Source organism: Telmatherina bonti, assembly GCF_933228915.1.
Source record: "Telmatherina bonti genome assembly, chromosome: 7".
Classification (NCBI taxonomy): domain Eukaryota; kingdom Metazoa; phylum Chordata; class Actinopteri; order Atheriniformes; family Telmatherinidae; genus Telmatherina; species Telmatherina bonti.
Genome location: NC_136625.1, coordinates 32,782,800 through 32,795,184, shown reverse-complemented (window position 1 = coordinate 32,795,184; position 12,385 = coordinate 32,782,800). Strand labels below are relative to the sequence as shown.

Genomic DNA, 12,385 nt, shown 5'->3' with positions numbered 1-12,385 from the left:
TGATTACATTCTGGTGGTGATCGAGATCACCGTTTGGATTCAGGAATTGTTTAAAAGGATTCTTTAACATTGTGCTTGGCGGAGGTTTCCGCTCTCCGAGTGCTCTTCTAGTTTCATATTTAACGCACAGCTTCGTCCGCGGCAGGGCGGGTTGTGCACGCGGCTGGGTACAAGTGTTTTAACGCCACATGTAAAAGTGTTCGTACTTTCTCACCACCTCGATCAGCTGTTTTATCAAAACAATCCGTTTTACCTGCAACAGAAAAAAAGCAACTCCGCTTCATGCTTTCTCCGTGTTAACCACGCCCACCGCCAATGTCCGACCAATCACACGATACTTCTCGGAGCCCCGCAAGAAAAAAGTTCTGCCAGCCTGATGTGTCGAGAACTGCCTTCAAACACGTCCGCGAGAACAAAATGACGTCATTTTCTTCTCGGAGCCTCGAGGACAAGAAGAACGTTCTGGCTTCTCGTGGAGGATGGAACAGGCTTTGGGAGTAAAGGTGAACAAAGGTTCAACCATCTAAAATAAACTGCCATCTAGACCATGTGGAGTAGCTACAGAAGGATGTTTCTCAGTGTATGTTTGTTAAAACTTCAACTTTCTAATCATCTACAGTCAAAATAAATAAAAGTAACCTGAAGTGTGAAAATCCGTTGGATGCTCTTCATCGTCAGGCCGCCCGGCAGCGATGCATGAAGCTGTCAGGATTCGGACATTGCAGGGGTTCAGGAGCTTTTCCTGTAATTATTGTCTGTAAACACACTGCATTGTGTCATCAACATAGGCTCTGTGGTCCTCTGGTCCAAAGTCTGTTTGAAATGGACCGAAGCGATGTGGAAAACTGTAGCAAAAATTACATTTAAGTTCTGTACTTTTTGGGAGTTATGTTTTCTAGCATAAAGATGAGCAGGACCACCTGGCTCATTATAAGTGCTATACGTTCAATACTCCTCATTTCTGATGGTTCTGAAATGCATTAGAGCCATTAAACATAACAACATATTTGGTGCATTTAAGCAGTTTGGTTCTTTTATATATCAAACATTGATTGAACGACAGTCTTGATCCAAAGCTGCAACAACTGGTCAGCTCAGTTCTCAGAAGTTTAGACTCTTTAGAGGAAGAGTTATGGTAAACATAGCTCTGTTACGACCTTTTCTTTTTTTTTTTTTTTAACGTGTTGCTGGCAACATTTCCATGAAAAGCAAAAGTTTTTTGTTTTTGTTTATGTTTTACACAACAACCCAACTCTTTTTCTAGGTTAGAAAAGCAGTGCATATGTAATTCACTTAGAGTTTGGGTTAATTTAGGTTTGATCATGCTTCATCTGCGTCTGAACTTTTTATTTTTTCAAAGATATTTATTTATTGAACGTAAAACTAATAAATTTACCCTTTAGAAATACCCCATTCTAACAAGCTTGGATGTTGTATTAAACTTTAAAAACAGCTAAATTATGTATAATGTAATTTAATTATCATTTACAAAATCATCGACCTATATTTCATTTCCAACAGAAAATAAACAACTAAAATGAGACATTTTACCATTTCATGGCAACAAAAGGCTGACCCGAAGAAGAAATTGACAACTAACTGAGTTAATCGGTAACAGATCAGTAACATGACTGTATAAATGAGCATTTCAGAGAGGCAGAGTCTCTCAGATATAGAGATGGACAGAGGTTCAACAAAACTGACTGGAGCAATTTGAGAAAATGTTTGTTAATGTGAAATCAACTTTGAAGATCCCAGCATCTGCAGTGTATCATCAAAAAATCTAGAATTAGAAGGAATCTCTTTGCGCATGGGACAAGGCCAAAGGTTAAAACGATGCTTGTGCTATCTGGACTCTCAAGCTGCACTTCAATAAAAACAGACGTGAACACTTCCTGAAATCTCTGTAAGACACAGTTCATCCTGAAATTCACAAATGCAGGTAAAAGTTCCATCATGCAAAGAAGAAGCAACGTCGTCTTCTCTGGACCAAAGCTCCTTTAGAATGGTCTGAGACAAAGTGGAAGCCTGGATGAAGACGTGGAATTGTTTGTGGACAGCATGGACGGCGTGTCCTGCAGACTAAAGAGGAGAGGGAGCATCCAGCTTTATCAATAAAAACGTCTGCATTTAAAGCCGTTTACAAAGAACAAGTAAATGGCTTGAAGAACAAAGTTTGCTGAATGAGAGCATTAAATTTGCTGTTGGCAAATAAAGAGCTCATGCTCAACATGTTTACATGTCGGTGTTTTCCTGCCTTGTGTGTTTTGACTTTCTGCTTCACCGGTGCTGAATGCTGCCAGCAGCTCTTTTCAGATGCTTGTTCAAGATTAGGACCCGCCTTGTTTTTTTTTCTACCCTTATTTCTTTTTTTCTCCTTTCTGCACGTGTGAATAAGCTGACGTACATTGGGGGGGGTGTGATATAAGGGTGAATCATTATACAAAGGTGAATCATTACCTCCTGCCCTCTCTGCAGTGCACACACACACACACACACACACACACACACAAACATCCCACATCTCAGCTCCATTTCTGTGAAATCAAACTAACAACAGTGACAACATGCACGTCTCATTGTCACTGTAAGCTTTATCTTTCATGATGCAGCGAGGTCATGTGAGCAGCTTAGAGGTATTTACATTCAATCGACATGTGATCCTTTTCTGTCCTGCCCAAACAGCTTTTCTAAGTTTAATGTAACCTCACAAGTGGGTCAACGGACATAAAACAGTCACTTAATACCTTTTGACCAAACACAACTTAACATATTAGTCACATGTAAGTCACCAAGTCAAGTTCTGCATCAAACCTTTAAAGCTGCTTACGAATAGAAACCTATTGTTGAAGTCGGCTCCAGGCCTGTGCAGAAGTCTTGAGCCAAGCTGTCGTTTGTTTAAACATGAGCAGGAAAACGGACCGTGTGCGCAGCAATGAAGGCATGTGCAGACATGAACGATAACAAGGCAAATGCAAAGTTACAATGAGCCTTCAAGCTGATATTTGATCTGATCGGCTTTATTCTTCATCACGCTCTGAACCCTATCAGAGGGATTTCTTGTCATTTCTTTAAAGGTGGAGTACGTAAGATTTACAATATTTTCAAAATAAATTAACTAATAAAATAACTACAATCATAATTAGATTGTTTTTTTGAACATGTAGGTTCCAGTCTGTCCATATTTGATGCGTTATTAAATTACAAGTTTAATTAACGACAAATGACAAAAAGCACTTTTTTTTACTGGCAGGCAAACATTTAAGAAGAGTCTTTGTCATTAATTAAACTTGTAATTTAATAACACCAAATATGGACAGATTGAAACCTACATGTTAAAAAAAACTCTAATTATGATTGTAGTTATTTTTTAGTTGATTTTTTTTAAATATTGAAAATATTACATACTCTACCTTTAAGCAGTCTTTAGGAAAAGTTCTCCAGGCTTCTTGCATTACTTCGTAAAGCTCTACATTTTATTGTGTTGACTGTCCAGATTATCCGCTGCTGCTTCAGTAATGACGAGTTCTGGTCTCTGGGGATGATTATCACGCTATCAGCCCTGATGTCACTGATTTTCTGCCCAGTTCTTGTGTCGTGTGGTATAACTTAGTCCTTCTCCCTGTTTCCCTTCACTGAGAATGGCTTCCTGACAGCCACGTTTCCATGGAGACCATTTTTGATCCGGCTCTAGTGATGCGTCACTCACGTCCTGGATCAGATACTTTTAAACCTTTGACTTCTGATGTTGTTAATCTTCTGTAATAGTGTTTGTAGACCTGACTCTTTCATGCACCATGATGCGATATTCCTGGTTGCTAACAAACGGAATATTTTTGGTCATTTTCATAGATTTAACAAAAAAAAAAAGGAACAAATTATGGCTTGTCGCAGCAAAATGCCTCAAGATTAAATTTTAAATGGTTTATTTGCTAGATTGTGTGTTTATTCCTGAGAGTTCAGAGCTTTTTTTTCTGCTTCATAGGTCTGTTTAACAAAAAAACATCAGCCTGAAAATGGTCAGAGACGAGGACTGGGCCGAAAATCTCCAGAGAAAAGATGTAAATGACCCTCAGAAAGCCTGAGGGGGGGAAAACACTTTGAAATCTTTCCAGAAACTCCGGCTGTTTGGAAGCAAAATAAAAAGAAATGAGGGCTGGATCACAGCTTTTTAAAAAACTGCTGCTAGGCCATTTACTCACGGTGAAGTGCCATAAACGTCCATTTTATATGCAGCTTAATGCTGCAGCTGCACAGTCAAACGGAGACGCTTCTCGCTTGTTAGGACAGGATATTAAACCAGTGCTGTATGCTGAGATGTAGCACTCTGAACAAAGCCTGTCCAGTGTTTAACTTTCAGTGCTGGATTCATTCTCCTGTCAAACAGGTCTGTGTTTTGGATCAGTTTCAGACTTTTCTTGTACATTATTCTGTTATTCATCCAACTCTGGCTGTTTGTGTGATGAGACAGTGCAGTTCTGCAAACTGCGCTTGAGGAGGGAAAACAGGTTTAGGGTTGGTTGAGAACACAGAGAGGGGTAGTGTGAGGTGGATGTAAGTGGAAGGTGTCTCGGCAGGCGTGGGGGTTGGAGGTTTCTGCTCGTTAGGGCAGCTGATGGCTCTCACAGAAGCTGGTTTGTGGCTCAGAGGAGAGTGATAGAGGGGAAAGAGGGAGACGGGGTCCGTCTGCACACTGGGGTCTGTTGTCCTCTTTCCAGCTTTCAGCATATGGTCAAAGCATTAACGCTCACAGGAAAAGGACCTCAGCTGAGAGAGAAAAAAAAAAAAAACTCAGGCTGGAAAAGTACCTCACGCCGTCTGGGAGCAGGTTTGTCAGACTGACTGTGCGTCACGCCACCTTAGACTGGTGACTCTGTAAAATGTCAGCTCATTTAGCTCCGCATTTATGATCAACCAGAGGTGATGATGGGTTCAGCATGCCGGCTACTGACTGACTAAAACTTTACTTTTCAACGTCTGCTGTATTTGTTTCAGAAACTTCCTCTCATACAACTCCGGGTGTCACAGTTACACATTTATTCTGTTCCACTTCAGAGAAATAATCACAATATTATGAATATCACCGTTATTATGTGTTAATTTCACAACTCTGTAAATGTGTGAAATCACATGAACACTTTTTAAAGCAGGAGTCCCCAGGTCTGATCCTCAATGACCACAATCCAGCAGGTTTTCCATGTGTCCCTGCTCCAACACACTTGACTTAAACTAATCAGTCATTGCAGAACTTCATTGGCTGTTTGATCTATTTAATGGATGCCAGGTGTGTTGGAGCAGGGATACTGTGGGAAAATCTTGTAATTATGATATTGTGAGCCTCTGTAGAGGACAGAGGGTCAGAATAATGTTTGTAGAGAAGTTCTTATCTCCTACTTCAAAGTGTCGCTGGAATGCAAGCATCTACAAAGGACATGAACCCCCTGCTGGAGATTGGCGTCGTAAACTTCACTCTAGGGGTCCTACACCAGAAATTGTGATTGCTACGTTTACGTGGGAGTTTTAATTCCTGTTTAATCCTGAATAAAAGTTAATTCCGCTTTTAACTGATGAAAAATGACCATGTAAACACTTAATCCCTTATGCAGATTTCTATTTGAAATTAAATTTTATTCCGATGTAAGTGGCTGATTTATTCGCATTTTAATTCCGAACTATTTAATTCCTCTGTCATGTAAACCTTCATTCCGCTCTAAGTTAATTCCTGTTGTCTGCACATGCTCGTTACCTTGTCCTGTCCCGATGACGTGTGTTGTTTTGCCTCTCGTGTTCGGTACTTCAAAATTATAATCAAAATAGCAGCAAACTGGTACTTATTATGTAATTTTAACAAGTTACTGAAAAGACGAGAAGCAGGGAAACAACTTTTTTTATTTCCGGTATACGTCATATGTCATGAGCACCCTCTGTCCAATCAGAACCCTTCCCAACTTTGGACGCTATAAAGAGGAATTAAGTGAGGACGTGTAAACTCGTAGGAGAATACGTTAATTTGGAATTATTAATTCCGAATTAAAAAACATCATGTAACTGTAGCCGTTGATGATGTTCCCATAGGGGGGTTGATGGAAAGAGTATCGGTATATAAGAGTGTAATCCTAATTTGATTGTTAGTTCACCTAGTCCACCGGCTTTGGCCACTTTGTCTGTTGGTTGTGTGAACTCCTTGCAAGTAAAACTTTTGTACCTTCTCACTGATCTGAGTGTCTGTTGTTCATTGGGAGATTTTTCTCCAACAGATACATTGAAAACCTGCAGGACAGCGGGCCTTTAGGACCGACTTTGGACACCCCTGACTTAAACGTCTTTAAGAGTACATTCTTTTTTTATTCGAATTCCAGTCCATTTTCTGGGAAAGTCCACTTTGTTTATCCTGAATTTACAATTAAATTCAGATTTGAATCAAAGAAGTGGACTCAGTCCCCCCACAAAACACAGGAAATGGACTACAAAACAAAGCGCACTGTGGTTTCGGGCATGGCATTGTGGGTAAACATTGTGTTGTAATAGATGGCTCCGGACGAGAGAAAGGGATTGCGGTCAGATGTGCAAGAATTTGGCAAAAGTTCGGATAGAATTCTGAACAACTGAAACCTGCTAGGATCTGATTGAGCTTCGTGTTTAGCCGTCACGTGCTAACAGCTGATGAGGTTCTCCGTTAACCAACAGATGAATAACTTTTTTTCCCTCGTTTCAAGTCTTTTCTTCTTCTCAAGTAATTCTTTGTTCGGTGTTTCTGCTGGTGGCGAATTAAATAGTCAGATTTATTTAAGAAGTGCAGCGTGACACTCCTACAACTGAACCGAGACCGAGATTGAGTGTGGCAGACACAACCAGTGTAAACGCACCTTAAGTTTAAATCATTTCTGTTTTTAGACGGCAACAAAAAGTAACCAAACAGTCTAATTTCAACTGTCTGCTCCGGAGACGATAAATAAATACAAACTACATGTTGAGTCTGGATTTCTCTCAGAGAAAACAAGAAATAAGCCTCTACCTGGACTTTTGAGGCTTATTTCTGAAAATAAAAATATCATTTTTAAACCCGAGTAGAGAATTTAATGACAGGTTTAATAAAACATTTAGCCAGTTCTTATCTTTCTTCATCCTGTCTGAAACCTGAATAATACTGGAACAGAGAAAATGGTGAAACACGGCCATGTACAGTGTCTAAGACTAAAAATGGTTTGTTCTGCTGACTATTGCACTTGGGGTGGGAAAATCGAATAAAAAATCGGGAATTTTTGGGGGGTTTTTTTGTTTAAAATAATCAATTTTTTTAAATTAAATAAAATTAATCTACTATAAAATTTTTGTCATTTTTATTGATTTTATTGATCTTTTTACTTGTCTTCTTGGGTTTTATAGCAACAGAATGAGGGTCTAGCTGTATTGGTTTTTTTTCTAACTGAAATCAAGAAAAAATTACTTGCAAAGAAAAGTTTTATAATTTTTTTTTGTTTTTAAACTACAAAAATCTGCAATATCGAATTTAAAAAAGTCAGAATTGAATCGGGGCTAAAGCATATCGTCACAGCCCTACATTGCATGCTGACGGTAAAATAAAAAGGTGGCGAGCTCACGCTGAGTCCTTTATGTTTGAAGTTAATGTTAATGGTCTAAGAGACGAGGAGCTGTGGTGTTACAGAGATTAAGTTTCCACTTTTGGAGATATTGTAAAACGTAACATTATTGGCTCTTATTAGTTCAACATTCTGACTAAAAGAAATAAAAACATATGATCAGTAACATGAACCGATCACGTACAGTAGTGCCCTGCGGCCTAAAGAATAGAAATAACAAAATTATGTCATAGAGCTGATAAAATACAATATATGCACAAGTTTTAAGCCATTTCTTCATCAACTTTTGGTAATTTATTATTACAAGACTTGTGTTTATTTTACATTATTAAAAGGGTTTCTGTCAGATTATTTGTGAAAAAAATAAAAGAGAACGAAAAAATATCCCTTTTGGTAACTGTGGACCACTTTCAGTCCAGATATCCACGCTGCTGCACATGTAAGCAGATACGAGGGGATTGGGATTCACCACTGCAGTAATGCTGATGCTGAACGATTGCTCAACCACAAAATCAATCAATTTTGGATCTGGATGTGGATCAATCAAAAACCGAAAGAATCTGACATGAATGACTTAATCGTTTTTGTTTGGAGGGAATAACTTCCTATTACACGTCTATTTTCCGACTCTTTTGGGGTGAAAAAGCATCACAGGCAGCGACATGTAGGTGTTGTGTAACTTTTATTTAGCTGTGTGTAAATTGCAGTGATCTGCCCACATGGTTCAGACGTAATCTTTTTTATAAACCTTTAAGAATAATTTAATGGCATGACTAATAGTGAAAATAAGCCATTGTGACATCCCTACTCACAGTTTAAAAGTTAAGTTTCATTTCATTTGTCGGGTTTTCCATATGAACACTGTGAAGGGTACTATAGTACCTGAACCATAGTAGGTCTCAATCTAACTACGGATCTATGATATTGCCTTTTTTTTTTTACTAGTATCAAATAGACCAATTTTGTTCAACTCTTAATTTCCAAAACTGATATTTTTGGAGCAAGTTGTGCCAAACAAACAAAAATATATCTTATATTTTGTCATTTTGAGTTAGAGGAGGGCCCTTCGATGGACTGGCGAGCTGTCCAGGTTGTACCCTGCCTCTCCCCTGAAGGCTGCTGGGATAGGCTCCAGCTTTCCCGCGACCCTTCATCGGATTAAGCGGTTGGAAAATGAATGAATGAATGAGTTAGAGGAGACATAGCTGCAGAGTTTGGTGTATTTGCATGTTGTGTAAAAGTCATTAAAAAAGTAAAAACCAATACCTCTAATTTCTGATTTTGCATTTTAATTTTGATATCGGCTGATAATAACCGTATGTAGATAATATCAGACATCTCTAAATCTAACCGATCCAAGTCAAAAGGGTTGACCTTGACACACTGCAATCCTTAGATTAGTTGGAAAACAGCCCTTTCCTGTGTGACATGGAATAAAAAATAAAGCAGAAATGCCTCCTTTCTTAGAGGCCTTTTGTTTGTTTGTAATTAAAATTTAATTTAAAATGGCGTTTCAAAGCGTGAACAACCGAGGAAAAAGAGCTCAAACTGTTCGATCACCGCCACTCTGCTCTTTTGTTTTGAATGTGTCTTGGTTGTACTTTAAGGAAGGTGTTTAGCTGCGATGCTGTCACACTATTACGTAGCTGAGGCATCCATCGCCATCCGGCTGATACTCCGCCTCTCAGATAAAGTTACAGTCATAAACTGTATATAAAAAAATGGACGTAGCCTCCGTGACGTCACCCATAGGTTTCTGAAGAGCTGAATTGAAGCTCGGTGGGCGGTTCCTACCGTCGCCATGTTGGTAGCGTCATGCGTGTCGTCTCGCCCGGAAAATACAAATATGGACAAAGAAGTGGAGCTGAGAGGGGAGCCGTGAGCGTCATGGCGGATGATTGACATCAAGCAAACTCCGAGCTGCCTGTAGCTAAGAGCTAACCGAGCTAACCCCAAGATAACGGGAGCTAACCAGCTAACGGAGGTAAGCGGGCTAAAGCTAAGTCACGTTGTTAACCGGCTAAAAACCGCAGTTGTTCTACGTTCTTCTTACTTGAAGCCAGAGATTGGTACCTGTCAATCAAAAGGACACGCTCCTAAAAATGCCGAACTCAGAGATTAAATTACTTTTAAACGGGCAAGTTAGAAAAAAATTCACTCCCCCCACAGTTGTCATGAAGGTAAACCTGACCTATTAAACCGAAAATGGATTTTTGTACCAGGCTGTAAACATGTTTATTTCTGCCGTGAAGTTGGTCTTTTTAAAATAGGAGTGTAAAGAGATTTGCTCTGTTTTGCAGCCCCTAGTGGATGAAGGGGGAACTGCAGTTTTATGCACTTCAGCATAGGCTTCACTTTTTACTGCCAGAGGTTGCCGCTTGGTTACCGTGGGCTGTTAATCGCTCCATCCTTTGCCCTAAACATCCCATCCTGCACCTGCTGATGGCAACAAGACTTCATAGAAGCACAACTCTTTCTTTTACTTTAAAAAAAAGAAAAATCTAAGAGATTGTTTAATGAAGAAAATGGTTTGAAGCCAGAAAATAAAACCAGTAGGTTTTTGTTCAGTGGATTTTGTGAAGCTTCACAATGACCTTAGACCCGTTGGTACATGCTATGTGGACGATCCAAGCCTTTGATGTTTCCCTACTTCCCTGTTAAAACTCCTAATGTCTCTATATACTTGCATTGGAGAGACCGATACAGGATGTGGTCACATTTTCTTGGCAGTGTCTCCAGCCCCTATGGACCAAGTCAACAGCAGCTCACCTCTGATTTTCTACTTTTTTCGCTCCCAGTCTGTGACTCTTAGCTGCCAGTCGATCCAGTGAACAGTTTGGACCACATAACTTGGCATCCAGTTTGACGTTAAAGCCAAACGATGCCTTTGAAGTCTCCAGCCTGGAGCTGAAGTAGAGAGAAAAGAATTTGGTCTGACTTGAAAAATGAGGCCGGCGTTCGCAGTCACACTGTTGAAATGTGAGAATTGGTGGTTTGATTTTCTAAAAACTGTGGGTGAGATTTCACTTTCTGCTTTAAGAGGAGCCGTTGTCGCGTTCAGATAACCGTCAGAGGTGGGACGTTTCCTTTACAAGTCTGAGGTTTCCTTTCAGGTCTTTGTTAAACTTCGATGATTCAAGATCTGTATGCCATCCCTGCTCTTTGAAGCGCTTTGATCCACTATATTGACGTAAATTGGGGAGTAGCACGCTGGCTGTCTTGTTGTGTTAAGCATATGGGGTAAATTTCTTCCATGTGTGAAGCCCTATGAAGTAGAGATCAGCCTTTTCCATTGAAAAAAAGAGGTGGGGAGATCCAAATGCGCTCAGCTTTCCCTCCCTCCAGGCATAAATTTGTTGAATCGCCTCATTTCTATGTAAAACTACAACCTTGCTTCTTTATTTTTCTCATGTTTACTCCCATCAGAATAATATATTGTTCTGCTTTTTTACCGCCTCATCTGCCTGCTGTCGCAGAGTTAGTTCGTCCAACAAGAAGTGGGATTTTCGCCAGCAGTCGCTCCATCTTCCAGCAATTCCGCTCCATGTTTTGCGTGACTTCAGGGCCAAAGAGGAAGTGCCTTGGTTTCTTTGGCACAGGGCGAAGCCCTGGTCTGGCCTTCCTCCAGTTCAGGGGAGTCAAAATTTGCCTCTCGTGTTGCTTGTGCAAATCCAAAGTTTAGTGTTTGATATAATCCCCCCCCTCCTCCTCCTCCTCAGAGAGGTTTAGAAAGGGTAGAAACAGTGTGTGGGGCATTGCAGGCTACAGCCTTGAAGTGGTCGGCATGTTTTAGAGAGGAAGTATCAGGAGAGGAAGAAGTCGGAGCGTTTTGTCGTTGCAAAAGTGCCAACGGGATCTTAAACCTGACACTCTTCAAGTAAATGTCACTAAATGGGGTGTGGGGGGGTCATGGTCGCATCAACAGCAGGAGACAGCAGACGGCCTTGTCTGCACGCTACTCCTTCAGCAGAACGCATCTTAGAGAGGGATAAGTTAATGAGAGAGTGTCGGAGAGGGAGTCAGACATAGAGGGAGGGGCTTTGCAAGAGAGAGGGGAGAGGAGGGGGGGGGGGGGGGGGGGGGGGGGGCAGCCGGCAAACAGTAACTCTGACGTCCGTCTTTTTTTTTTTTTTTTTTTCTTCTGAGAATACAACTCCCCAAAATTTTGGGAGGTGTCAGAGATGAAGGAGGTCTGTGTGCACACCTCCCCCTCTTCCTCTGCGTCTCCCGGATGTCCCGCCAGCCGGTCTCCGTTACGATCAGGCCATTCTGGGACTCTCGGGCCGCCACTCATGCTGTCTGGGGGCTCCGCCGTGGACATGGACTCACTCAGGCCTGATTACGTGTCCATGTGTCTGTTGGCAGATGAGTCCTACCAGAAGCTCGCTATGGAGACCATGGAGGAGCTGGACTGGTGTCTGGATCAGCTGGAGACCATCCAGACCTACCGGTCCGTCAGCGACATGGCCTCAAATAAGGTAGGACCCCCGAAGATTTTCATATTTAAAGTAAATGTGACAACTATGTGTTTGTGAAGAGACCCTGGAGTTTTTACATCCTCACGAGCGACAAAACTTTTTATTTTTCATGTGGAAAAATCAGATTTTTAAGTGTTTTTAAGAAGATGAGAACAGACTTGATGAGAGTTCTTCTCTGGTCTGACTAGTTAGTTTAGAAACGTTTAGGTTGCTCCTAACAAATGATGCTTATGAGCTCTTAGTGTGTTTAACTGTGTCAGTGTTCACTCCACTACTAAAGTACAACGATCTCTACAAAACCTCCCA

The 12,385-nt window shown here is 40.8% G+C and overlaps 1 protein-coding gene across 1 annotated transcript in view; it reads left to right on the top strand.

Moving 5' to 3' along the window:
• The window catches only part of LOC306758603 (3',5'-cyclic-AMP phosphodiesterase 4B-like), a 60,200-nt gene that overhangs the window by 34,991 nt on the left and 12,824 nt on the right, over positions 1-12,385 (top strand). The window contains exon 7 of the mRNA XM_079243931.1: positions 11,967-12,079. Within this exon, the coding sequence (XP_079100057.1) occupies positions 11,967-12,079 (113 nt within the window). The remainder of the gene's footprint in view (positions 1-11,966; positions 12,080-12,385) is intronic.